Genomic DNA, 25466 nt, shown 5'->3' on the forward strand with positions numbered 1-25466 from the left:
CTCAAAAATAAATGATCATTTAAAAAAAAAAGTTCCTGCTAAAAGCAGAAATTAATACCGTGGAAGACGTGGTTTTAAAGGACATGGCACGTTGCCAAGGAAATGGGGGACTGTTAAGCCCCTGAATTCATAAGACCATGGAGGTAAATATTCAGTATATATATTAAGTATATATTCAGTATATTCACTGAAATGAAATGGCAGTTTTAGGTGGGAAGGCCACGCTGGGGAGATAACACATGATATCATCACATCACTTTGAAAGCCTGAATTCATTTGGTCACTTTGAAGGACTCGAGTTTGTGGAGATAGCACTCACCCATCATCTCCTCTCCTTTCCTTTCTGGGGTCCTGGAAGTCGAGGGAGTAGCAAGCACGGAGAACCGGAGGGGCTCCTTGTTAATCCCTAGAGAAGGGATGGGAGAGGTGTGGAAAAGTCTTTTGTTTGTCCCCACTCTGTCCCCGTCATTTCCTTTTGCCTGCCAACTTCTAGTACCGCGCTTCAATGCGTATAATAATTCTTTGAACGTACAGTGGGAGGGAGGTGGATCAGGAACCGTATGATTGGGTTAAAGAATGACTGGATAAAGTTTCCTGCTCAGCAGTTACTCCAGGGTGGGAAGGAAGAACGAAAGACAAAGAACAGCCAGCCCATTGCAAGGGCTGAGGAGGATATAGATGTAGAGACGGTCTCAATCAGCAGCAGGCAGTTAGGCCTGGCAGGGTGTGGGCGTCCTGGATATTTAATACCCCTTGGGTAGCAAGAGAAGATCAGATCAAAACACTGTCTTCTACTCAGTCTAGAGTTCCAGATCAAGTCTGAGCAGGTGCAAACCTCCTTCCCAGAACCCACTGATTAACCCTGTGACATCCAGGGCGTGTGTCCTTCAGCGAGGAAGCCACCGCCCTCCCTTCCCCTGGCATCCTCTCCCCCTCCTTTGCTTTGGACAGCTGTTAATAGGACAATTACCCAAGAAGCAAAAGAACAATCCCATGCTGATGTGTCATCAGTCCTGGTATATCCATTAAATCAGACTGAGAAGACCACTGGAAAAAGTGAGCACATGCATTCCCCTCCCTAAGGGAGAGGCTGAGAGCCATCAGAAAAACCAGGCCTTGCCCGTGTGACTCGAGACTTCTTGGGAGAGAAGGCAGTGGGAAGCCAGGAAGAGAGTTCGTTCTAATGCACAGGGATTTAACGTAATCGAAGAGCCCGCTAACTATACACTGAATTCTCTACTCATCTGGGTTATATCCCTGTTGACCCGGCTTCCTCCTTGGAAAAAGCTGTTGCCACCAGCAGGCACATCCATCCTCCAGTCATCCTGGGAGGAGGACACCTGCCAGGAAACGCTCAGAGAAGGGATTGCATTTCTTCTGGAATAGCAGGAATTGCTTTTTTCCCCTAAAGGGAAATCCAGTCTTTCTGCTATTCTGGTTGCCCGTTCTTTTTCCTTTTTTAAAAAATGTTTTGAAATGTTGCTCATCTATATAAACATTCCTCACTCTCCAACTTCCATCTAATCCAGGGGAGTGTAATAGATGACTGCCTGAGATTTCCTTACAGCCCTTCTGAGAGATTCTAGGATTACATCCTGTCAATACTAAATGTTAGCATGTCTTGCAAAGAAATCAATTAGTTTTCCACCTAATCCAGACATCTGGCCTCCTTTCTTAACATGGTAAACATCATTAGCAAGCTTGTTACCATTAAACCCTCAAAAGAGGTAAAGCTCTTGGCAAGCCCGCCTCTTCCCTGTGCACCTCTTCCTCGGCTGTCTTAGAAGATTGCTTCTCAACCCTGGCTGCACATTAGAATCATCCAGGGGGCTTGTAAAAAATATCAATGCCCAGGTCCCACCCCCAACCAATTAAGTCTGAATCTCCCAGAGCAGCCCTGGGCATCAGGATTTTGTAAAAGCTCCTCAGGTGATTCTTATGTGCAGCCAAAGTAGAGAATCGCTAGCTAGCTCGGAGCAAGAATCCAAATTGGGTAAAAAAAAGAACAGCAGTGGTAATGCACAAGCACAGACTCGAATCCCCACCTGATTTTAGGATGTTTTCTTTCCCAGTCCTAAAATGCCCTCCTCCTGGAATTAGCCAATGAAAACACCTCATTGTTCATTCAAGTCTTGGTAACAATTTATGAAGCTGAGTTCAGCCTTTCTGTATGTCTCACCACATTGTCCCCCAACAATGTTGGGTAAATTTCGGGGAGGTGCTATTGTGAGGTGGGAAGAGTGGGTGTTTTGGACTCAGAGCTGGGTTCAAAAATCTGGCTCTCCCACTCACTTGTTGGGCCCTCCTGAGCTAAATGGAGATAACAACATACAGATTCACAAGGTTTAAAAATCAGATCCTGTGGGGCGCCTGCTTGACTCAGTTGGTAGAGCAATGCAACGCCTGCTCTCAGGATCATGAGTTCAAGCCCATGTTGGGCATGGAGCCTACTTTTTTTTTTTAATGTTTATTTTTGAGACAGAGACAGAGCGTGAACGGGGAGGGGCAGAGAGAGAGAGAGAGAGAGACAAAATCTGGAGCAGGCTCCAGGCTCCGAGCTGTCAGCACAGAGCCCGATGTGGGGCTTGAACTGATGAATTGTGAGATCATGCCCTGAGCCAAAGTTGGATGCTTAACCAACTGAGCCAGCCGGGTGCCCCGAGCGTGGAGCCTACTTAAAAAAAAAAAAAAAAAAAAAAAGTCAGATCCTGTGTATAAAGCCACCTATGGGGGCGCCTGGGTGACTCAGTTAAGAGTCTGACTTTGGCTCGGGTCATGATCTCACAGTTGGTGTGTTTGAGCCCTGCATCGGGCTCTCTGCTGTCAGCACAGAATCAGCTTAAGAGCCTCTGTCCCTACCCCCTGCCACTCCCCCCTCCCCCCCCCCCTCGCTCGTTCTCTCTCAAAAAAAGTTTTGTGTTTTTTTTTTTTAAATAAAGAACAAAGCCACCTGTGACTGGGTAACGCTGAGCATGAGGCTCCTTTCTTGCCCAACTCTCCACCCACTCTACAACCTTATTATCCCACAGAAGGCCAAACGCCTTGAAGAAACGTGAACTGTCCTTAAGATGGTCAACTGGAAATTCATCCTGCAGACAGAGCACGGAAGCTTTCATTTTCTCTCTGGAAGATGCCACAAGCTCACACATCCACACCTCGCATTCCACACACACCTCCCCCTCTTGACATTATAGCAAGAAAAAGAGAGAGAGAGGCTGTTACCCAAGGGAGCTGTTTCTTCTTGTCACACAAGAACAGATGCCCAAATCCTAGGACAGCACAGAAATGTGGCAGCAGGAGAGTGAGTCAGAGGAAACAAAATGGCCTCACCTCCAAGATATACTAAGGCCCAGAGGGGAGCCCATTTGAATCCATTCCGACTCTAGCTGGTTAGAGCTGTGCCCAGCCCCTCACCGTCCATCCCCCTCTCCCCCCCCCCCCCACCATCTCCAAAGGCACCCACCCTTAAGGGAGCAAAGAGCAGGGAAATAAGAGGCTGCATTCTTTTTGAACACAGCTTTGGCTTCCTCATTCCAGGGAGGCTCTCCAGCTGCTTCCCATCCGCTACATTTGCAGGCTTCTTAGGTGCTGCCAGGCTTATGCTGTGAAGTCCTCTTGGGACAATGCTCTGTAGGACACTGACCTGCCCCTGGGCTCCCTGAGCTGGTATTTTTTACATAGAACCACGTTAAAGGGGCACCCTGGGGGCCCGGAGGACAGAAAGGAATCCTGAGGTCTCTGCTGAGAGACTTTAGAGAAAGAACCATCACTGGGGAGAATCTCTTCCCGGAAAAGTTCAACTTGAGGCCTCTGAACGCACTTTTTCACCACAGCACGTAAACATGTAAAGAGATCCTGGTGATTATAAGGATTAACAACAACCAAGGTGGAAGAGGCAGTGAGGAGGATTTTGTGGTTCCTGAGCTTCCTTCCAGGGCCTTCTCTTTCATCCCAGCCCCTATGCCCCTCTCTAGTGCCTTCTAGTCGACTGTCCTGTAACCAGCTCTCCCACCTCCACCCCTACCCCCACCCCCATTCCCTTTGGAGCCACACAGGCTCCCTAAGTCCCCTGACTTCCTTGGCCTCCTTCCCTCCCCTCTTCTGCAAGCTGACCCTCTCCCACTGTGGGGACCATATGCCACACAGAGGCTAAGAAATGCCCCCTGGAGGCTTTTCAATGCTGTCCTTGTAAATATGAGCTAAAAATGAACTAGCTGCCAAAACCATTAAGGCATTGAAATAATCAAATCAGTATTTTTTTTTTTTTTTTTTATTACATACCGAGCCAGCATGACCGTTGACATAACTTCTGATGATCTGGAATCCAAACAAATAAAAGACTGCGTCTTCTCCCCCATTGCACCAAATAGTGTTGATTCATGTTCACTATTATAACTCTGATAGCCTGCAAGAAAGATTCAGATGTGTCTTCTAAATCATCACAGAAAGAGGTTCGGCAGATGTTTTCCTCAGGTGCTTGCATGGCTCGCTCTCTCACTTTCAGTTCTTTGTTCAAATGTCACCTTCTTGAAGACTTTCTCAAATGACCCTAATGAAAGTGGCATTCTGCCCTCACTCCACACCCCTTCACATTCCTGATCCCCATTCCTGCTTTATTTTTCTTCCTAGCAGTCATCACCAACTCACGTAATACCTAATTTATCTGTGTCCTGTTTCCCACAGAAATGCGTGCACACACACACAAACTCTTGAATATCAGCTCCACGAAAGCAAAGATTTTGTTTGCTTTGTCCACTATTGCATCCCAATGACTGGAAAAGTACCTGTACACAGTAAGCACTCAATAAACATTTTTGCAGCACGTAAAATCTGGTTTCACTGATAAGCATGTTTTTATTATTATTTGTTTAACATACGTAGTCGGTGGGGGGGCGGCTGTCTGGCTCCGTCGGTGGAGAGTCCAATTTCAGCTCAGGTAATGATCTTGCAGCCTGTGAGTTCTAGCCCCGAGTCAGGCTCTGTGCTGACAGCTCCGAGCATGGAGCCTGCTTCCATTCTGTGTCTGCCTCTTTCTCTGCCCCTCCCCTGCTTGAACTCTGTCTGTCTCTCTCTCTCTCAAAAATAAACATTAAAAAACATACAAATAAAATAAAATAGGTAGTCTGTGACTATGTACTATCTTCCTCATCCTGAATTCATTTACTCATTGACTTAACGAATGCTTTAAAAAAAAATTTTTTTTATTTTATTTTATAAAGACAGAGTAGGAGCAGGAGGAGAGGGGCAGAGGGAGAAAGAGAGAATCTCAAGCAGGCTCCAGGCAGAGTGCAGAGCCTGACAGAGGGCTTTATCCCATGACCCTAGGATCATGACAGGAGCTGAAATCAAGAGTCAGACCCTCAACCAACCGAGCCACCCAGGCACCCCAACAAATGCTTATTAAGTACCTGTCACATGGGAGGCCCTGTCCAGGGACCCAGGGATTCCACAGTGAACAATACAGACACATTATCTCTCTTCTCCTAGGACTCAAAGCCTGTTGGGGAGAAGGACCATACACATTTGTACGTAAGTAAATTCATAAAGACGATATTCAGAGATTGAGAAAGGTACAATGTAAGAAATCACTAGGGAGGCACCCCTGGCTGGCTCAAGTTGGTACAGCATCCAACTCTTGATCTCAGGGCCATGAGTTCGAGCCCCACGTTGGGCATGGAGCCTATTTAAAGAATAATAATAACTCGGGGCACCTGGGTGACTCAGTCAGTTAAGCAGCCAGCTCTTGTTTTCTGCCCGGGTCATGATCTCACAGGTTGGTGAGTCTGAGTCCTTTGTTGGGCTCCTCTCTGATAATGCAGAGCCTGCTTGGGACTCTCTCTCTCTCTCTCTCTCTCTCTCTCTCTCTGTTCCCCCCCCCAAAAAAAAGAATAAATAAACTTAAAAAGAAAAAAAGAAAGAAAAAGACGAATTTGGTTTGAAAATTTAAAAAAAATAGCGGCAACTGGGTGGCTCAGTCGGTTAAGCATCTGATTTCAGCTCAGGTCGTGAGTGGTTTGTGAGTTCGAGCCCTGCATTGGGTGAGCTCAAGTCATGTTTAGGGTGAGCAGGAGCCTCACTTCAAGTCAGCAAAGCCCTGCTTTCAGTGAAAACAAGCCCCACTTTGGGTGATCCCAGAGTCTCTCTCTCTCTCTCTCTCTCTCTCTGCCCCTCGCTCACTTGTGCCCTCTCGCTCTTTCAAAAAATAATAATAATAAGGGGCACCTGGGTGGCTCAGTTGGTTAAGTGTCTGACTCTAGATTTCAGCTCAGAGCATGATCTCACGGTTCATGAGTTCAAGCCCTGCATCAGGCTCTGTGCTGGCAGTGCAGAGCCTACTTGGGATTCTCTCTCTCTCTCTCTCTCTCTCTCTCTTTCCCCTTTCTTTCTTCCCCTCCCCAGCTCTCTCTCTTTCAAAGTAAATAAACTTACAATACATAAATAAAATCTTAAAAAAATAAAATAAATAAAGAGTAATAATAAATTAAATAAATAGAGTGCTGAGACAGAGAATGTGACAGGAGAGACCTACCAAGTTAGATTCCATGGGTTAGGTTCCCTCTGGTGATGAAGGTGACACTTGAATAGTGAGAAGATCTTTCTCAGCAGAGGAAGAGTCCCCTTGACAGGCATCTGGATGAGTGAGTGCAGTACACAGGGTAAGAGGCCTTGAGAAGAAGGGACAACCAACGTTGAGCTTGAACCCTGGTTCCCATCCCCAGTCAACTGAAGTCTTTATTAGCTACACCATCCTGATAAGGTTACACAAAACCTGAATCTCCCCACCCCTTAAAATGTGGGTGACAGTACCTCCCTCACACGTGTGAGTTACATTTGGTAACGCCTGTAACAGTGTTTAAATGCAAAATACCTGCATGGTGTTGTTAGGGGTAAACGGGTAAGTACCACCCACTTTGTACCTCTGGAGTGTGAATTTCCCACTGGCCTTAAGTATCCGGAAGTGAACGTTTGAACTCCGGTATATTTAGACCAAAGAACCCAAAGCATGGCAACGCCTGATGCCTGGTGAAGCACTCGTGCTGCTAGGCATCTGTCCTGCCACAAACTGTCCTGTGTCTTGAGAGATTCGGCGGAGGGGGGGAGGGGGGGGGGGGGGGAGGAAGGGACCTCGGCTCCCTTCCTGAGGAGTGGGAGAAAGTATTTTGCATAAAAGGGTCTCCCCAGAACTGTTCTTGTCTGCTTTCACTCCTAGAACCTTCCCCTGAGACCCGAAGGATGCTTCGAGATACGTGTCCCCGAGTTATCTACCAGGTGTCAAGAGACAAAACTGGGCTTTGGCCCCAGGACAGCCTGCGCACACCCGCGCAAACCCAACTCACGGGCCAGAGGGGAGGCAGGAGGGGAAAGCAGGGCTGGTCCCGGGGCAGCCTGAGGCTTCGGAGAGCTCTGGACTTGGCCGAACCCAGAGGAGCGAGGAGCGGAGGAGGAGAGAGGGCAGGAGTGGGGTGAAGGGAGCTGGGCTGCGGGGCGCAGCGCGGAGTGGGCGGGAAGGCAGAGCGGGGAGGGCAAGAGGCAGGAAAGGACCACCGGGAACAGGAAAAGACACGCACAGCGGGGCACAGGGGGAGGGCGACAGGCCTGCGGGCCGCGGGGACGGCGCAGGCGGTGGCCTCCGGGGGGCGGGCCGGGCGGGCGGAGGCGGGGCGGCGGGCGGCGCTGTCAGCGCGAGGCGGCGAGCGGAATGCAGCGGCCGGAGGCCTGGCCACGTCCGCACCCGGGGGAGGGGGCCGCGGCGGCCCAGGCCGGGGGCCCGGCGCCGCCAGCCAGAGCCGGGGAGCCGGCGGGGCTGCGGGTACGGAGCGGGCGGGCGCCGGGGTCCCGGGCGGCGGGAGCTGGGCTGGGGGGAGGGGGGGTCCGCCAACTCACGGCCCGCGCCCCCGCGCCCGGGAACTTGGGGCCCCCGCCCAGGGAGGGGGCCCGGGCCAGGGCAGGGGATAAAAAGTTCTACGGGCGCGGACCCGCGAGGAGGCCCGGCTTGAGCGCGCGTGGGGTGAAGTTCTGGATCAGTTCGGAGAGGTGATGGGCACGGCTTGGGGGTGGGGGTGGCCCGAGGTTCCGCCGGGAGGGGTGAGGAGTGGCGCGGCGGCCCGGGACTCCAGGTCCCACGGGCCGTCGGCTGACGTGCGTGCTTCTGGAGCCCCCCTCCCCGGGCCAGGGGGCTGGGGGCGCGCTGAGAGCGCGGGTCCAGCCTCGGCCCGGGGTTCGCTGGAAGGAGGAGGCTCGGCGCCGCTGTCCCCCCGGCCCAGGTTCTGTGATACACTCCGACTCGGGCTCTGGAGCAGTCAGTGCATGACAGAACTTGGGCCCGGACGGACCTTCTGCACCCAATGGGCACAGCGCCCACCCGGGGCCTGCAGTGGAACATCTGCCTGGGAGTGGAGCAGGCGCTGGAGTTGGCCCGTGTAGCACAGGGTTGGGCCAGAACCAGCTGCGGACCTTTGGGGTCGCTGGAGCCTGAGGATGGACCCCTGGGGCCAGCAGATGCCATAGAGCCAATGGCAGGGTGTCTGCCTTGAGTCAGGAGCCAACGGAGCTCTCCCCTGGTGTCAGTTGCAGGAACCTTCCCTCTACACCGTCAAGGCTGTTTTCATCCTAGATAATGACGGACACCGCCTCCTAGCCAAGGTAACCTCCCACCCTCACCAGAAGGCCCCTGAACACACGGTGCTCCAGCCCCCAAAACAGAAGTCCCCATCCCAGCTGACTCCCCTCTCAGGAGGACCCCACTGTGGGCTCTGTGATTCAGAGCAGCCGGGCTTAGACCCCCTCCAAAGATCATTCTGTGCATCCTCCTGCCTTGTCAGACTGCCGGCCCCTGAAGTCCCCTCTTTCCACTCACATTCCCTGAAGTGTCTTCTTACCATTCTTTCCACTGGCCAGCTGGACCTTGGGCATGGAAGGGATCTCCTGAGGGGTCAGTGGAGTGTTGAGCTTGGAACCGAGGAGTCTTAGTCCCCAACTCTAAAGAGGCAACCTCCACTTTTCTCCTACAGTTTGGTAAACACTGAGGATTTAGTCGGAGAAGTCTGAGAACGTAGCTTAGAGATCTTAGAGACCAGACGACCCAACTCTTTCGTTTCATAAATGAAGACAGTGTGGTCTAGAGAGCCAAATGAGTTGCCTGAGGTCACAAGTATCACTATCAGAACACAGATCTGAACTCAGGTATTCCGACCTGAAGCTCGGGAGGGTGATTTTCACTACGCCAACCATCCAGTTGTCCGGTATCTGTCCTCCGTGGCCTGGGGGAACCGAACTAGGATAATCCAGAAAATTAATGTCTGTCGTCAACACAATCAGCTACAGCAGGGCTATGGCACCTCAACTAGCTAAGAAATGCCTTCTAGGTTTGTTTGTTTGTTTGTTTGTTTGGGACTGAAACTTTTTGTCTTCCTGGTATTCAAATGAGCTTGCTCGCCACAGCAGTGGCCAGCAGGGAGGCGACTAAGATGCCTGCAGAGGGGACTATCAAGTGGCAAAATCCACATCCAGAACGCTGAAAGCTCAGCCGACCACACCGTGCTCCAGCAGATGATCAGACGTGGATCAGCAATGCCTAGGCTCTAGGGCCTCCTCCCAGCAGGACCCATCCCTGTTCAGATTAAGAAACTGAGTCAGAGAACCGGGCTCACCAAAGCCAAACACGAAAGCATTGATTTAGTTAGCCGGTGGGTGCTGGGAACGTTCCCTTAAATACTTAGCCTTCCCCTGTCTATAGTCAGACCATGCTTGGCTCTGCCCCTTACAACTAGGAGATGTTGGGGGAGATCATCTGATTTCTTCATGCCTCAACTTCCCCATCAACAAAATGGGGATAATAAAGTAGCTGTCATGACGGTGATGGTTGTCGCAAGGGCCCCCTGGCTCTTGCCATCTTTCCTGCAGCCTCCGCTTCCTGTAGAAACGGTGGGACCTAGTGGCCACCCCAGTCCTTAGCGCACAGCACATCTGCCAAATGGCCAAAAGCCGCCAGGAAATCAGGAGAGGACTCCGAAAGGCAGGGCTTAAAATTCCTCTACTTCTTATGATGTTCTTTGCTTAAAATTTGTGTCTATGGGGAAACAGCAAGCATACGGCCTAAAGGGCAACAAACAGAGGAGATGGGGCTCTGGCTGGCCAGCACCTACATTCTCTGCCGCCCGTCCAGGAAGGATCCAGGCTCTGTGGAAACCTGTCACCCCTTCTCCTTCCCTTTCTCATAGTATTATGATGATACATTCCCCTCCTTGAAGGAGCAGATGGCCTTTGAGAAAAATGTCTTCAGCAAGACCAGCCGAACTGACAGTAAGTGTCTGCCTCTTCCTTGCTCAGAACTCTCAGATGCACTTCACCGTCCTCTCCATCTGGACACATCTGTCCCTACCAGCCATACGTACCCACAGGCCACCCCCTTTTTTCTCAGAGGTTCTTTTTCCTCTCCTTCGCAGCTGTTATTCTCTCCCTTCCTGTAGGGAACCTTCACTCCCGATCCCGCTCTACCCCCCCCCACCCCACCCCCCAACACGGCAAGACCTCTCTCTCGGCAGAAGAGGCCAGTGGCATTGTATGTCCCCACGAGGCATTGCGCATAGTTGGGGGGGAGGGGGCGGGGGGTGGAAGTCAACCCTGCACTGGATTTGTTGACTCCTCAGAATGAGGTGATCTCTAGAAATAGGGTAGAGCCTGGAGGAAAGGACACACAGCAGCCCGGTGGTAGTGTCCCTTGCGCTAGTCTTGTCAAGGGTTCCTTGGAAAAAGGAGGAAAAAGGGGGAGACCGGCAGAGCTGGCGATCAGGCGGAGGGACCCGGCAGAGGTGGCCAGACCTGAAAGCCCCCTCCACTTCTAGGTGAGATTGCATTTTTCGGGGGCATGACCATCGTCTACAAGAGCAGCATTGACCTCTTCCTGTATGTGGTGGGCTCCTCCCACGAGAATGAGGTGAATTCAGGAGGTTGGGGTGATGAGGAGGGTCTGTCTACGGCTCGGGCTCCGGGGTAGAAGCTGGGTTCTGAAGGCTCCTCATTGGTACCCCTCCTTCTAGGCTCTGGGGGATGGGGAGCAGCCAGAAGTGGCTCCTTCTGGGATGGTACATATCCACGGTGCCTCTTAGTGTCCTTGGGAACCAGAAATGAAGTCCTCTGCAGGGAGTCTTTGCTCCTTCCTTAAAATATCACTGGGGAAGGGTACACTCAGTGTCCCACAGTGGGGCACTCCAGTGCTTCTCAGCCCATGCCAGGGAGGCACGCACGCCTGAGGTCCAGCTGCACTCAGTCTCCAGCCCTGTCCTCTCTGGAAAGGGACAGCTGCCCACACAGGTAGGCTCTGGATTCTCCGTTTGGCCTTCTCGACCTCAAGCTCTCGTGTTTTCCTCCTCCCGTCTCCACCCATCCTCAGCTGATGCTCATGTCTGTCCTCACCTGCCTGTTTGAGTCCCTGAACCACGTGTTAAGGTGAGTGAGGTCCTCTGCCCTCCAAGGCCCTCATCCCCCAGGCCTTGATAGATCACAGAGGCAGGGCCCTTCCTCTGCTTTCCTCCTGAAGTCCCCAAAAGACTAAGACTGGAGCCAGAGCATCCGCCTCGAGGCCCCTGCCCTTCCCGGGACCACTGCGATATCACCTAGAGCAGAGCCACCGGAGGGTTTGGCCAGAAAATGAGGTCCAGAGAAGCTGGGTGATTTGCCTGAGGTTGCAATCTGTTTACATCAGAACAGAGACCCAAATTCCGTTTTGTTTTGTTTTTTTTCCTTGAAGTCCAGGGTGGTTTCCACTGCCTCCCCATTCCCATCTCCCCATAGATACCTGGTATCTATCCCAGTGAACATGGCGTGGGTAAAGCAAACCAGGATAATCCAACAATAAATGTCCACAGTCGAGACAATCAAGTATAGTATGGCTGTGACATCTAACCTAGCCATGAAATGCATTAGGGGTCACTCGGGGGGTGTAATGTCAATGCCCCGCGTGTGGGAGGTCGGGCAGAGGAGGGCCTAAGGAAGCAGACCTGTCCTCTGCTCAGGAATCCCTTGCCTAGGCGCTCCCTCACTGCCCTTGGTGTTCTCCCCAGTGCTTGCTGGGGGTGGGGTGGGGGGATGGGTGGAAGGAGAGAGAGTCTGCCTCGTCTAGGCAGAAACCCAGCTCCTCACAGCCAGGAGCTTTGTCTGCCTTCAGGAAGAACGTGGAGAAGCGCTGGTTGCTGGAGAACATGGACGGAGCCTTCCTGGTGCTGGACGAGATTGTGGATGGCGGGTGAGGACCAGGGCCGGAGAGAAGAGGGGCTGCTCAGGGACACTCAGAGCAGGAGGTGCCTTTGAGGGTCAACGGCACTAGATTGTACCAAGCACCCTGTTGGCTCTCTGGCCAACTCTTCCCTCCCTGCCCCCCACCCCGGCATATTCCCAGTGCTCCCATCCCCCCACCCCACTCACGAGGATGGAGGTTGATTTCAGTGTTGGCCCAAGTCAAGCAAACAAGAAAGTCATCTGATGCTGAACTCTGGCAGACTGTTGAAAGGCAGGGTTTGGGGGAATGGTTTGATCTCCAGTGCCCAGAAAAAAAGGGGCAGCACAGGCCCCTGCCCCTCTCTGGAAGGTCTCCATCCTGCTCCCTACTGCCTGCGTACCTCCCGCTCTTAGAGCTCCATTCTAACCTCAGCTAGATGCGTGACCTGGGCCACTGCTCATTCTGCCTCAGCCTTCCTTTCCTCATCTTTCCGATGGGGATAGGGGACTGACTACCTTCCTCATAGGCTGTGGGGATTCGATGAGGCGAGGCAGGTGAAGTTCACGGCTCTGGGCTCTCGTTCAATAAACTGCTATGCTACCGCTATGCTAGGATATTCGTGGGAAGCCGGGAGCTCTTGCGAGAAGGGTTGATTAGTGAATTTCCATGGGGTGGGGCGTTGATATTGAGGGAGAAAAGGAAATTCTGGCTCTGGGGCAAAGGATAACAGAAACCAATCACCTTAAAAACATGCCTCTTTCATAACATCCATTTTAGAGATGAGGAAACAGAGGTTCAGAAATTCAAGGGACCTTTCCAAGGTCCCATGACTAGGGAGCAGCAGGGCCAGGATCAAACACCATGTGCATGGTTCCAGAGACTGTGCTCTTTCCACGACACTGTACCATCACACACACTCTGGGAGATGGGGTACGGCGGGACTCCTTTCTCCTTCCCTCCTCCTTCCCTCTCTGTCGACTGCCTGTTGAGGCAAGGCCTTGTGCTAATTGCCAGAACCCCAAAGTGAGTGGGATAAGACCCAGGCTTCGTGGGACTGGAAGTATATGCAGTTTGGTGGAACCTCTTTAAGGAACACAGCCACACACACGCGCGCGCGCACACACACACAAATGCACACACTATTACAAATATGAAATGAAGTGCAGGGCCTTGGAAGAGCCCTTGGAAGGGAGGATGTAAGCTTTATATGTCTCCAGGTCTCTGAGCCCCCCTGAGGAACTCAGTTTCCCTCCAAGGAAAATCAGGGAATGTCAGTTGAGACAGTGCCAGAACTGGAACCTTGGCTGGGATGTTTCTGCTTTTTTTTTTTTTAATGTTTATTTATTTTTGAGAGAGCACGAATTGGGGAGGGGCAGAGAGAGGGAAACACAGAATCCGAAGCAGACTCTAGGCTCCGAGCTGTCAGCACAGAGCCCGACGTGGGGCTCGAACTCCCTAACGGCGAGATCATGACCTGAGCCAAAGTCGGACCCTTAACGACTGAGCCACCCAGGCACCCCGGGATATTTCTGTCTTATGGGTGAAAGGATCTCTGGTGAGGAGCTGCCAGGTGCCCCAGCGATAGGGCCTGGAAGAAGCTCTTCGAGAAGTATCTGTTCACTTCCCTGGGACTGGTATGAAAGAAAAACTCGGCATCTGCATTGGAGGAGCCTCATTGAGTAAAGAGGGGCACTCAGTCAATCCCACTGCCTCTGTCCCACCCACAGTGACCAGCCCTCACACCTGCACCCTGAAGCATAGTGCCCCCGCTGTGTCGTGAAAGACTGAGCAAAACTGAGCAAAGCCTTGAAACTTGGGTCTATCGAAACGGAAGGCAGATTCTTATTTTACCTGTCCCGCTACTTTCGTGTACAGCATGGCCCTGTGGCATAGAATAAGAGTGAAACAAAATGGGATCCCCAGGGGCCTCCCTTCACTGCATCTGAATCCCTCCCTACACCCAGAATGCAAATAGAACTTTTCAGAGCTCAAAGGTTTTCGGTCTCTGCTTTTGACCCTCTGACCATTCTAGACCGGCCTGCCCTCACCCCGTTTCAAAGCTTTTGCCCAGTGACAACCAAGTGTGTGACCAGGTTTGCTGTGGAGAGGAACCAAAGCTGAGGGCTGTCCATAGTAAGGGAGAGTTCTGGCTGAGGAATACCAGGGGGAGGGGCCCCCGGGAGGGGGGCTGCTGCAGGATGCAGTGAGGGGGGTGGGGGTCAGAGGGAGGAGGCTTAGCAGGGAGAAGAGGCAGAGGGGAGTGTCATGGCATTGATTTTCCTCCTGGTTTCTCTCTTGTAGTGTGATTCTGGAGAGCGACCCCCAGCAAGTGATCCAGAAGGTGAATTTTAGGGTAAGAATTTTCCTACATGCCCCTCACTCCCATCTCCCCCAGGCTGCCCTTCCCACCCTCCCCACCTCCTATCCTCCTGGTGCAGGCGGGATGCTAGGAACCCAGGCTCTTCCAGCAGAAGCAACTACTAGGTTTTTTTTTTTTTTGGCGGGGGGGCGGGGGATGGCAGTTAGTACAAGCGATCTCCTCCTGCCCTCCCCCCTTTAGAATTCCCAAGTACCTCACCATCCTCCCCAGTGGCAAGTATGGACTGGGGAAAGAAAGTAAGTCACCAAAAGGCACCAGATGGCTGCCTTGGCCTTGAGTTTGGACAGTGGAGGTACAGATAGACCCTCCCTGCCTAGTTTGGCTTCTCATGTCTGGATGAAACCTTTTCTCCCATCTTTATTCCCTTCATGCCCTTGCTCCCCATACACCCATTGACGGGCCCCGGGGTCCTGGCTTCCAAGTGGCAGGCTGTGGGCCTTCCCCTCACCGGTGATACAGGTGCAGTTCTGGCTCCCCTAACCACTGCAGCACCCCACCACCTCCTCTGAAGCCCCCTTTCCCTTCCTTCACCTCCCTTTCTTTACCCAATGCCCTCTCCTGGTCCGACCACTCTCTGACACTGCTTCCCCGCAGGCAGATGACAGCAGCCTGACTGAACAGAGCGTGGCCCAGGTAGGCCCCCTTGTCTGCCTTGGCCAGGAATGGGACAGAGGGAGCCTCCCAGGGGGACCCAGTGGGACTATCGAGGCTGAGAAGTTAGAGGTGCAGGAGGGAAGGGATGAGGCAGTGACAGGCCGTCTCTCAGAGAGAGTCAGTGGAGGTTTCCAGAGTCTCCAAGATGGTACAGAGCTGGGCATTAATAAATGATGCATGCCTTACTAGCAACCCACCTCATCTGGCTTAGTGTAGTTGGCCGAAAAACCAGGGTCGTAAGCAACCACGCCGGAGATGGCTGGGTCACTTGTCCCCCGAAGCATTCTGGGGACTTATGGGCCCCCAAACCCAGAAGGGATTGCAAATAGGAGTTTTCCTACCACCTCACCCCTTGCTGTTCAGGGTTTCTGCTGGGGTTGTTAAGGGACCTTCAAATCTGTGACAGGATCTAACCATCTCCACTCGCCACTTGCCACCTTGCCCCTGAATGACCTGGTTGTGGAAAAGCCCGTCCCGGCCAGTCTCCTGCATGGTACTATCTGGGATGCATGTGCGGCCGGGCGCCGGTTCCTGGATCTGTGGCCTGACTGGTTCCACAGCTGTGCAAACTTCCTGCTTGTCGGGCCGACTGCTTGACCTCCATTCTGTCTGCCCACAGGTCTCTCTGCCCAGACTAATCCTGCTTTTATGGAACTTCCTGCCCTCGTGCACTAACTACCTCCTGCTGTGATAGCTAAGGCAGAGATGGACCCAAGCCAGCCCGTGTGGAGCCCCAGGTGTGCTGCCCCCTTCCTTTACTGCCTTTGCTGCTCCAGCAAACTGCCGTGCGGCTCCCTCCTCCCAGTTCCCGGTGCCTCCTCACACCTTACCGGGAAGAGGGAGCCACATGGCAGTTTTCAGGCCAGAAAGAGGTTGGAGAGCAATGAGCAGAGCAGTTGAGAACACAGGCGCGGTGGGGATGTATCCTGTACATCCCAGGATGTACGGTCCGCCCTACCCCCTGCAAGCTGGGTGACCCACAGCAAGTTACCCAACCTCTCGGGGCCCCCACATAATCACAGGACGCTCCTCTTAGAGTTACTATGAGAATCAGAAAAGCAAATGCATGGAAAGCTCTTTAGCCCAGCTCCTCTATTTTTTTTCTGAAAGGGGAAAGAATGAAGACCTGGCAAGTTAATGGAATTCTTGAGTAAAAAAAACCAAGGGAGCTGTAGGTAGTGAATGCGAGATGAGGGGAAGGTTAAGTTTCTGGCTGGGACTACAGGAGAACCCCAGGGCCGGGCTGTCTCCGAGAGAGGAGGGGGACTGTGCAGGAAGAAGGGACTTCAGTGGAGGGGAATGAGGCTTGATGGCTGGAGGGATGAACTGAAGGACATACCTGGGGTCCCCACCGTGTTGCCACTGTGTGTGCACAGTCGAATGTATTTGTCGAAGTCCCGGACCGAGGCAGTTTTCCTCAGCAGGATGTGAGAATGACCGCATCTGAGTGCAGGTGTCCCGGGACAGCACTGGGCCAGCCCGCTTTGCCAGCTGTGCCACATCAGCAGCGGGTTGGGGTGGGGTGTTGAGGATACACTGCCAGCTGAGACCAGAGCTAGGGGTTTGCTGAGGTGTCCGGGCACAGGAAGTGTCTGGCCTGGGCCTAGTCTCTGCCTAGACGTGGCACTGTGGGCGGGCGCTCGCATGGCGTGCCGTGGGTAGACGGGGCCTGCGGCCACACCCAGGGCAGCAGAGGCACGATCGGTGGAGGGCCCGGGAGGCTCCGGCCTGGGCCGGGAGCTGGCTGCAGCCAGTTTGGACTGCTCTGTTGCTGGCCTAGCCCCACTTAAGCCTGGCGGAGATGAGCTGGTGCCACCTAGTGACGAAGGGTCACAGGGACACTTAGGAAAAGTGGGCTCGTAGACCTGGCCCTCACTGCAGTGTTAAGGCGCTTGATAGTCCCCCTCTCAATTCTTTCAACCTTATTCCCTATCCCCCAGGTTCTTCAGTCTGCCAAGGAACAAATTAAATGGTCATTACTGAAATGAAGGCTGTGCATTCAGGGCTCCCTGCCCCCAGGGCATTTCCCCAATCCTGGCAAAAGCTGAAAGACCTCCGGAGAGGAGAGACCCCTCTGTCCCCCTAGGCTCTCCCAGAACTGACTCCTGAGGTCTCCGGCCAGGGACTCTGAGACGCAAAGATTTGGCTTCAGAAGTGACTCACCCCTTCTCACTGCCCTGACCTGCCCCTTGGGCCATGAGAACCAGCTGAGCTGCCTTAACTCAGACCTTAGGCATCCTTGGCCCCAGAACCCTAATAAACCTGCTTTGTCTCCTGTCAATGGTCTCCTTCTCTCCTGGCCTGAGAAGTGTGTATAAGTTCTGATAAGGGCGCCTGCACTCCCTGTGGCTCATCTTCAGGATGCCCAGTGCCAGGGTGTCCCGGCAGTAACCCTGTGGTCGCGATCGGGAAGGGGGTGGGTCAAGGGAAAGGGGACGATTTATCTTCCTGAGGGGGTGTGACACTAACACCACGGAGCCCCGTGTGTGTGATGAGAAGAGCCAAATATGATTGTGTGGCACGGTACAAAATAATGGGTTGGGGCACCTGGGTGCCTCAGTCTGTTGAGCGTCCGATTTCAGCTCAGGTCATGATCTCACAGTCCGTGAGTTCGAGCCCCGCGTCGGGCTCTGTGCTGACAGCTCAGAGCCTGGAGCCTGCTTCGGATTCTGTGTCTCCCTTTCTCTCTGCCCCTCCCCTGCTCATGCTCTGTCTCTGTCTCTCTCTCAAAAATTAACATTAAAAAAAATTTTTTTAAAAGTGTTAATGGGTGATATGGCGCACATTTGGGGAAAACAATACAAAAGATGATACACACATAGTGACCCTGTTGGGGATTCTTTACGTCATTTTCTCCATTCCCAGCTTCCAAAAGGGAAGGGCGTAAGGCTTCCTCTAGACAAACTGAGCAACAACACGCCCGTTTTTCTTGGCTTGACCCGTACCGCGTAATTCCTATTACTAGCATACAGCTTCGGCACTTGAGCCCTGCAAGCGTACCATGGCTGGGCCTGGAGGCTGGCGGCGAGGAAGCATCAACCAGCCCCCACCATGCGTGTGTGTCCAGAGCACCCAGTGAGTTCCAGAGGGTGTGAATGAAGCGTTGCAGGTCCGGAGGATGAGGACAGAAGGGCAGGGGGCGGGGATCCCAGAGGAAAACGGGAAGGTGGAGCGACTTCCTAGGAGACGTGACTCCCCTTCTTTCGCTTCGTCCCAGAACCGCCCGTTTTTCCCTTTCTCTGACGCCTACCCTTTCTGCGTCTCTGTACGTAAGTCCTTTACAGTGCCTAAGGGTCCCTCCCGGGACAGCTCAGGGACCTCGATACCTTTTTAAGAGCAACTGGCAGGTAAACGCCCCGCCAAAACCCCGCCCCTGCCCCGCCCCTCGCCGGCACGCGGCGCCGCAGGGAGCCCCGCCCCAGGACCGCATCCGCGATCCTGCAGCGCCACCTGGAGGGAAAGGTAGGAAACGTTCTCCCTCCGGGCCCTGCTCCCCTAACTCCGCCTCCAGGGCGGGACCAACCCCCTGCTCCTAAGTTCCTCCCGGGCCTCCTATCCCTGACAACAGGGCGTTGCCCTAGCAACCAGCACGCTTGACCCGCCCTGCGAGTTCCGTGCCAGCTCGGACACACGAATTTCTGCCAGCCACTACAGTAAGAGAGAAGCGAGGCTTGGATGTTAATAGAAGCTGTCTCTGCGGGTTACCACGTCCTACATTATAAAACATCCTAAGATTGGATATTTATAATGGCCATGACTACTTCTGTAATTAGAGAAAATGATAAAGATATAGTTATATAAACAAATACATTGTAGGCACTGTCTACATAACCCATTCCAGTAAATAATGCAAAAAGGCAACTCTGAAAGGGAAAAAAGAATATGCAGTTAAATGCTGTAGAGTTCAGGGGCCAGTGTGGCGACGGGAAGTGAGAAGTTCTCCCCGAATACTTTGGCAAATATGCGGCCTCATCCGGTGCCCGGCTCCATCCACTGCCTCTAAACGACCGCAAGGTCGAGAGGGGCAAATTAGCTTCCTAGCAACCCGGTCGCGCCTGCCCAGGCCCTGTAATTCCAATTATGCAGGGACTGGAATGGGAAGTCCTGACCCTTCACACAAACAGCCTCACCGAATTCCTGTGGACCATGCGATGCTATCCCCATTTTACGGAGGGGCAACACAGAGGCTCTGAAAGTTAAACTGTTTGCAGCAGTTTCCCCAAAGCCCGGCTCGGGAAGGAGAACTGCTGGAGAGAGGTGGCTTTCCCGCGCCCTCTGACCTAGGGCCACACAGGGACTGTACTGGGTTAAAAGGAATGAGCGGAGGGGGGCATAGTAACGCAGAGAGACGACAGGAAAGGTGTTCTCGCCCGCTGTGACTAAAGGACTACGGGGAAGGGGGATGCAGCAAAGCAGCCGACCCACGCCCGCGGCGGGGAGAGGACGGCGCTGAGTAGGCAGCGGAAGCCCGGCAGTGTGGGCAGGGAGGGCGCGCTGCTCCTTCCCGGGGATCTCAAGTCTGCTGGCCCGGCCCTCGGGGGGCCGAGACGGAGAGTCTGCTGCGTCCCCGGGCCCCTTGGCGCCCGCAGCCCCGCGGAGCCGCCAGAACGGCGGGCCTGGCGGTCTGCCTAGAGCTCTGCCCGCCCGCCCGCACTCGCTTTCCCGCAGATCGCCTCATTAGCGCTGCCCCGGGCCGGAGCCGGCCGCCGCAGAGGGGAGCGCGCAGCACCCGGCAGGCGGGGGCGCCGTCTGCCGGGGACCGGGTTTCGGGAAGGGCGGCCGGCGGTTCCCGGCGGGAGCGGCCGCGGAAGCCTGGTCTTCCAGTCTGTTCTCATCCCCAGGGGCCCTCCCCGTCTTTCTGCTTCCCCCTCCCCCTCGCCCTCTTGGGCGACCCAGCGGGTTTCTCGAGTATATAAGGGGAAGGGGACTTCAGGGCGCTCCCTTCCTCCTGTAGAATGGGCACCGGGGCAAGTCAGAAATCGAGACTGTCTGGCTAGGGTCCAGACAAGAGGGCGCACACAGAAGCACTGGCCCCAGGACTCTCTCGCCGCACCTAAACCGGGCTAGGGACATGGTACCACCAGGCCTTCGGGGCCCCTTTACGCCACCCAGAGCTGGTGGCTCCAGTTCCCTCTACACGCGCCCCCAGCTTTCTGGCCATTGGCTGGCAGGAAGGCAGAGCTGGTCGGATTGGCTTGCGTCAAGACAGTGATGGATGGCTCCCCGTTGGGTGGACCGTCGCGGAACAGAGGATGTCTTTGCTGGGAGGCCCAGATCCGCTAAGGAGGAGCCAACCAGGCGGGGGATGAACTAGAGACCCGCCTAAGCTCACACTTTCTGCCCTAAATCTACCTTAGAAACTATAGGGAGAGAGAGAGAGAGAGAGAGAGAGAGAGAGAGAGAGAAATCTTACCTCTGAATTTCCAGTAAATACCACTGTAACTCCAGAACCTGATGTAGGCAAAGTTGAAATTTTTACCCAAAACAGGGTTGGCACAAACCTACAGGCCTCCCTTTCCCTCTAGATAGGGTCTCCTTCATTTAACAATATTCGTGCATTATATTCATTCATTCATTCAAGTGTTTGAGTGTTTGCCGTGAGCCAGGTACTAGGGAAAGAAGAGAGGGAGACTGATTTGCAAGTGACAGACTCCAGACTTGGCAGTGGGGTAGGGGTGGAGGGGTAAAAGTAGAAAATGGTTTTGACATGTATAAATACTAAATACTAAAACTGGAAAATATCATAGATGAGGATCCAAAGAAACGAGAGCCCTTGTGAGGCACATGTGGACTTTATCCTCTGTAGGTAGATGAGTGGCGTTCCCCAAGGTGGACCCTTTGGTAAGAAAAGCAGTACTGATGCAAAATAATAATAATAATAATAATAATAATAATAAATTCACTTTCGTTTGGAGAGAATTGTTTCAACAGGCATTTGCTCTCTGTTCTGAGCAGGTCACCTTGCTGGAAGGTGGTGGGAGCTTTTAAGAAGAATTGCAAGACACAGCTCCTGATCTGACTGGGAACAAAGCTACATATGCAGAAATTGTAAATATTGACAGAGGAGATGGTGTGTTACACCATGCTTTGTTCTGTCGAAAGAAGTCAGGGAAAGAGACACTACAAAGGGAACAATATTATCTGCAAAGCAGAAGGCAGAGAATCTTTGGCTCAAGACTTGCGGGTAAATGTAGCTGGAATGGGTATGTGCATCTCTGTGAGGAGGACTGGGGTGTGTTGAGACAGGAGACTTCTGCCTAGACAGGTGGCTCCTGGATGGAGGTGAGTGTTGAATGCCATGTGCCGAAGAGTAATGACCACATACTGAATTTACTACTATCCCGTCCACCCCAGAAACAGTATGGTTCTCAAAACAAGCAAACAAGGCAGATACCGTTAGCCTTCTTTTTACATCTGAGGGACCTGAGTGTTTGGCTAATTTGCCTCATGGCACAGAGGTGAGATTGAAACCCATACTGGTCTGACTCTGTTGCCCGTTGCTTTTCGCCCAGTCACAGAGCCAAGGAGCCTGGCTTATATTCGGAAGGCTATAGGGAGCCACTGAAGATTTTTCAAGCAGTTAAGTGATAGCAACTCTGTGTTCTGAGCAAGACTCTTTGAGCAATGTGAAATGTGGATTGAAGAGGCAAGAATTTAGGGTCAGTGTATGACTCACAGAAGGCAATCGTTTTCACTACACCCACTTCTCATTCTTTACCTAAAACAGCGCCACCCACTGAGGCTGAGGATCTCACCAAACAGCTTGCAAAAATCAGAGTTCCATTCAGAGTTTGATTCGGAATTTGAGTTGGTGCTTTTGAATTAATTCAGATAATTCCAGGTTATCATTCCAAAACAGAGCTTCCAAAGGGACCACTTCGTTAGGGACAATGATTTGGATATTTAGGTCCTAAAATGTGTGTTAAGCAGTAATAAATTCACAGTGTAGCTTATATGTTTGGTACCCTCTTATCATCCTCACCTACTCCCAGTCTGAAAACACACACACACACACACACACACACACACACACACTGAAAAAAAAAAGAGCCACCTGATTCCGTTTGACCAGACCCACATTTTCTTTTTATTCAGACACCTCACCTGATTTTTAAGGCATTGAAATATGTATCTTATTCTCCTGGCTGCAATGAGCCCTCATCCAGAAAAACTTGAGGAAAGAAGAAATTCTGAAAGTCGTGGAGGCCCCTACCCCCAGGTAACAGCTCCTTAGTGACTGACAGGGGTTACTGAGGTGGGTCTGTTGGGGACGTACGGGGCAGATTAAGTAGAGACAGGGTTTCACTGACAGAATGGAAGAGACTGGCCTCAGCTGCTTTAGGTCCGGTGGGTTAGGAATCATCCCTACCACTCCAGAGGGTCCAGCCCTGTGTTCAAAAGGCTGGGAGGAGCCTCCTGGAACATTCTCTCCTAAGAGATGACTGGGAAAGGCCAGAATTCAGAACTTGGTTATGGGAAGCCGATGAGATTTTGAAAACTTCTGAGACCAAAACTTATCTCCACCTTCTCTGAATGACTGCAAGTATCGCCTCTCACAGGTCTGCCCAGAAGATGGCGCTGTAAGACAAGGTCCACTTCTTTCTTGCCGGCTGCGATCGGGATGGGACAGTGAAAGCCTGCAGGAACCAGATCTAGGGGGCTTCACCACCTACCCAGAGGCAGTTATCCCGCAGTGCTGAGCACTGGAGTCCGTTCCTAGAGATCCCTAGATAACTGAACAGAAGCTTGAGGTTGGGGGGCATCTCACGAGAGAGAGGCCTGAGCATCTTGATGGAAAGGATGGGGGGAGGGACCCTAGGAACCAGGGACAATTGCACTGAGAAAACAGGGACTCTGATAAATACACTGTCAAGAAAACCAGATCTCCCTTTCAACACTGGAGACTCGGCCCCACTCCTTAGGGTAGCTGAAGATTGGGCAAGAGGGCTGAGGGGCTCTGGGCACTGAACTAAGTTTATACTCTGTGGTAGAAAAAGGAAATTGGGTGGTTGTGGGAGAGCAAGCTAGAGACCCTCAGACGAGGGAAGGGGAGCTGAAAGGGTGATTTCTTCAGTGTCACAGAGCTAACAGGTGACAGGTTTCCTGAAACCCTGCTCACCTCTCTCTGCCCGGCTGCCCCCTGCTTTCGGCAGAACATTGGAATCTAACACTTACAAATAGACTTACCACAACAAGGACTGCCTTCCTGGGCAATTAAAAAAAAAAAAAAAAAAAAAAAAAAAAAAATAGGGCTCTTGACTCAAAATCCCAATTCACATCTTTCCTTGCATGTTTTCAATCAGATTGTTTGAGGTATGATTTACACACATTAAAATTCATCCATTTGAGGGGCGCCTGGGTGGCTCAGTTGGTTAAGCATCCTACTGCCGCTCCAGTCATGATCTCGTGGTTCGTGGGTTCGAGCCCCGCGGCGGGCTCTGTGCTGACAGCTCGGAGCCTGAAGCCTGCTTCAGAATCTGTGTCTCCCTCTCTCTCTGTTCCTCCTCCCTCGCTCACTCTCTGTCTCTGTCTCTCTCTCTCTCAAAAGTAAATAAAGCTTAAAAAAAATGATTTGTCTCAAAAATAAATAAAAACATTTTTAAAAATTAAAAAAAATAAAAATAAAATAAATAAACCTTAAAAAATGAAAAAAAATCATCCATTTGAAGACTACATGTTAATTGACAAGTGTGTACAGGTAGTTTGTATGGTTTCCAGGTACGGCAACTCCAACAGAAATTTTTAAATAATGAAATTAATAAATGAGTGCCCCCCACTGCATTTATTTTCAAACAGAGGAAGGAGAATATATATTCAGCATATACATGAATATATATAAAGCTTTTTACATAGATTTCTTCTTACAAGACTTATGTGAATAACTCCTATTTGCCATGTTAGGTAAAAGAATTCTGTTTCCTCTGCATATGTAATTTTATTTGCACTCCCTGGGCTGTGGGGTGAGTCACCCCACTGACAGCTGGGGAAAACTAAAGCTACTGTGGTCTTGGGATCACAAGCAGTGAGGTCTTGAACCACGGTGCGAGCTTCAGTTGGAAGAAAGATCTCTCTTCTGTTAGGACAATCTCCTGGACTCCGTGGGCCTGCCATTCCTATGTGTTCCCTGTGAACCCAGAATATTTGCTGGAACCAGCCAGGTGGAGAGTCAGAATGGCGGGGATTAGGCAGATGGGTGGGTAGGTGGCGATGTGAGTGCAGGAGGGAGAGGGAGAACAAAACACACTTCCCTAGGGTCCGTGAGAAACTCTGGGGGCAATACCGAAACAAATCAGAGAAGGTAAGAATCCTGGAAAACCTTGTGGAACACTGCGCCTCGCACCGCCCCTTCTAGCCCAAACCCCAACAAGGATTAGAAGGCAGGAAGGCTGCTTTTGTGCACCAAGGACAGAACAAGTGTTTACAAAGCCTGGAGAAGTGTGCCAGGATGGTAGTCCGGGCACAGAATGAATTTCCAGGACGTGAAATTAATACCGCTCCATCCTGGAAAACAACTAAAAGAAAAAAAAAGCGGGGGTCTCTAGGTCTGTACCTCTTTTGTTCTGAGGGGGTGTATTTGGGGTCTTCTTGAAGTTCTACCTGAATGCACCCAGAGGAGCTGAGGTGCAGCAGGTAGGAAAGAGACAAAAAGGAGCTGGGAAGGCATGGGGGCGGGGGGAGCAGGGGAGAGACCAGGAGGCTGGGCTGAGAGATAGCCCAGGACTTAGGAGGGTTCCTGCCTGCATCCTGCGTGCATCATGAGCACCCCCTCCAAGATGGGGGGCCCCCCAGGGGATGCTCAACTTAAAGTTCAGAGGCTGGGCAGCAGCAGGAAGGAGGGAATTGGGGTGTCCCAGGGCAGACCGGCTCAAGGGATCTATTTGTAGAGCCAGAGGCCCAGAGACTGCTGTATGCAAGCTGCTTAGGGCTCTAGCTCGCAAGAGAAATAAGGAGCTTCCCTGATGGCAGTCTTACTCCTTCTCCTCTTCCTGACTCACCTCTTCCTTCCACTCTCCTTAAACCTGCTGAATCCCTTAGGCAGCTGGGATCAACATAAGCTAGAGGCTGATCCGTGTACAAGGGAAATAGGGGAGCCTGGAAACAGCAGAACCTGGGAGAGGTATCCGTGTACAGGGCAAATGAGGGGAGCCTGAAAACAGCTGAATCTGGGGAGATGGAACTGCCTAGTGAGAGAGCAAGGGGGTTCTGGAAACTGCC

General features: G+C 52.3%; 1 protein-coding gene and 1 long non-coding RNA gene across 3 annotated transcripts; one reads left to right on the plus strand and one right to left on the minus strand.

Annotated features, from left to right (window-relative positions):
- Positions 1–233: 233 nt before the first annotated feature.
- LOC122207022 lies at positions 234–5492 on the minus strand. Its single transcript, XR_006196647.1, has 3 exons — positions 5409–5492; positions 4282–4405; positions 234–406 (listed from the first exon to the last, which is right to left on the minus strand). It is a non-coding gene; the product is annotated as an uncharacterized LOC122207022 (long non-coding RNA).
- A 2183-nt stretch (positions 5493–7675) lies between these two features.
- Positions 7676–17532, plus strand: COPZ2 (COPI coat complex subunit zeta 2). Of its 2 annotated transcripts, XM_042916727.1 has the most exons (10): positions 7676–7810; positions 8569–8643; positions 10221–10302; positions 10845–10936; positions 11393–11448; positions 12167–12244; positions 14519–14570; positions 15192–15230; positions 15871–15988; positions 17192–17532. In XM_042916727.1, the coding sequence occupies exons 1-9, from the start codon at positions 7700–7702 to the stop codon at positions 15940–15942; spliced, it is 657 nt and encodes a 218-aa protein (XP_042772661.1). In that variant the 5' UTR covers positions 7676–7699; the 3' UTR covers positions 15943–15988; positions 17192–17532. The 2 variants fall into 2 exon arrangements, with proteins under 2 accessions (XP_042772661.1, XP_042772662.1); XM_042916728.1 differs by lacking the exon at positions 15871–15988.
- The last annotated feature ends 7934 nt before the right edge of the window (positions 17533–25466 follow it).

This window comes from Panthera leo, chromosome E1 (assembly GCF_018350215.1).
Source record: "Panthera leo isolate Ple1 chromosome E1, P.leo_Ple1_pat1.1, whole genome shotgun sequence".
NCBI lineage: Eukaryota > Metazoa > Chordata > Mammalia > Carnivora > Felidae > Panthera > Panthera leo.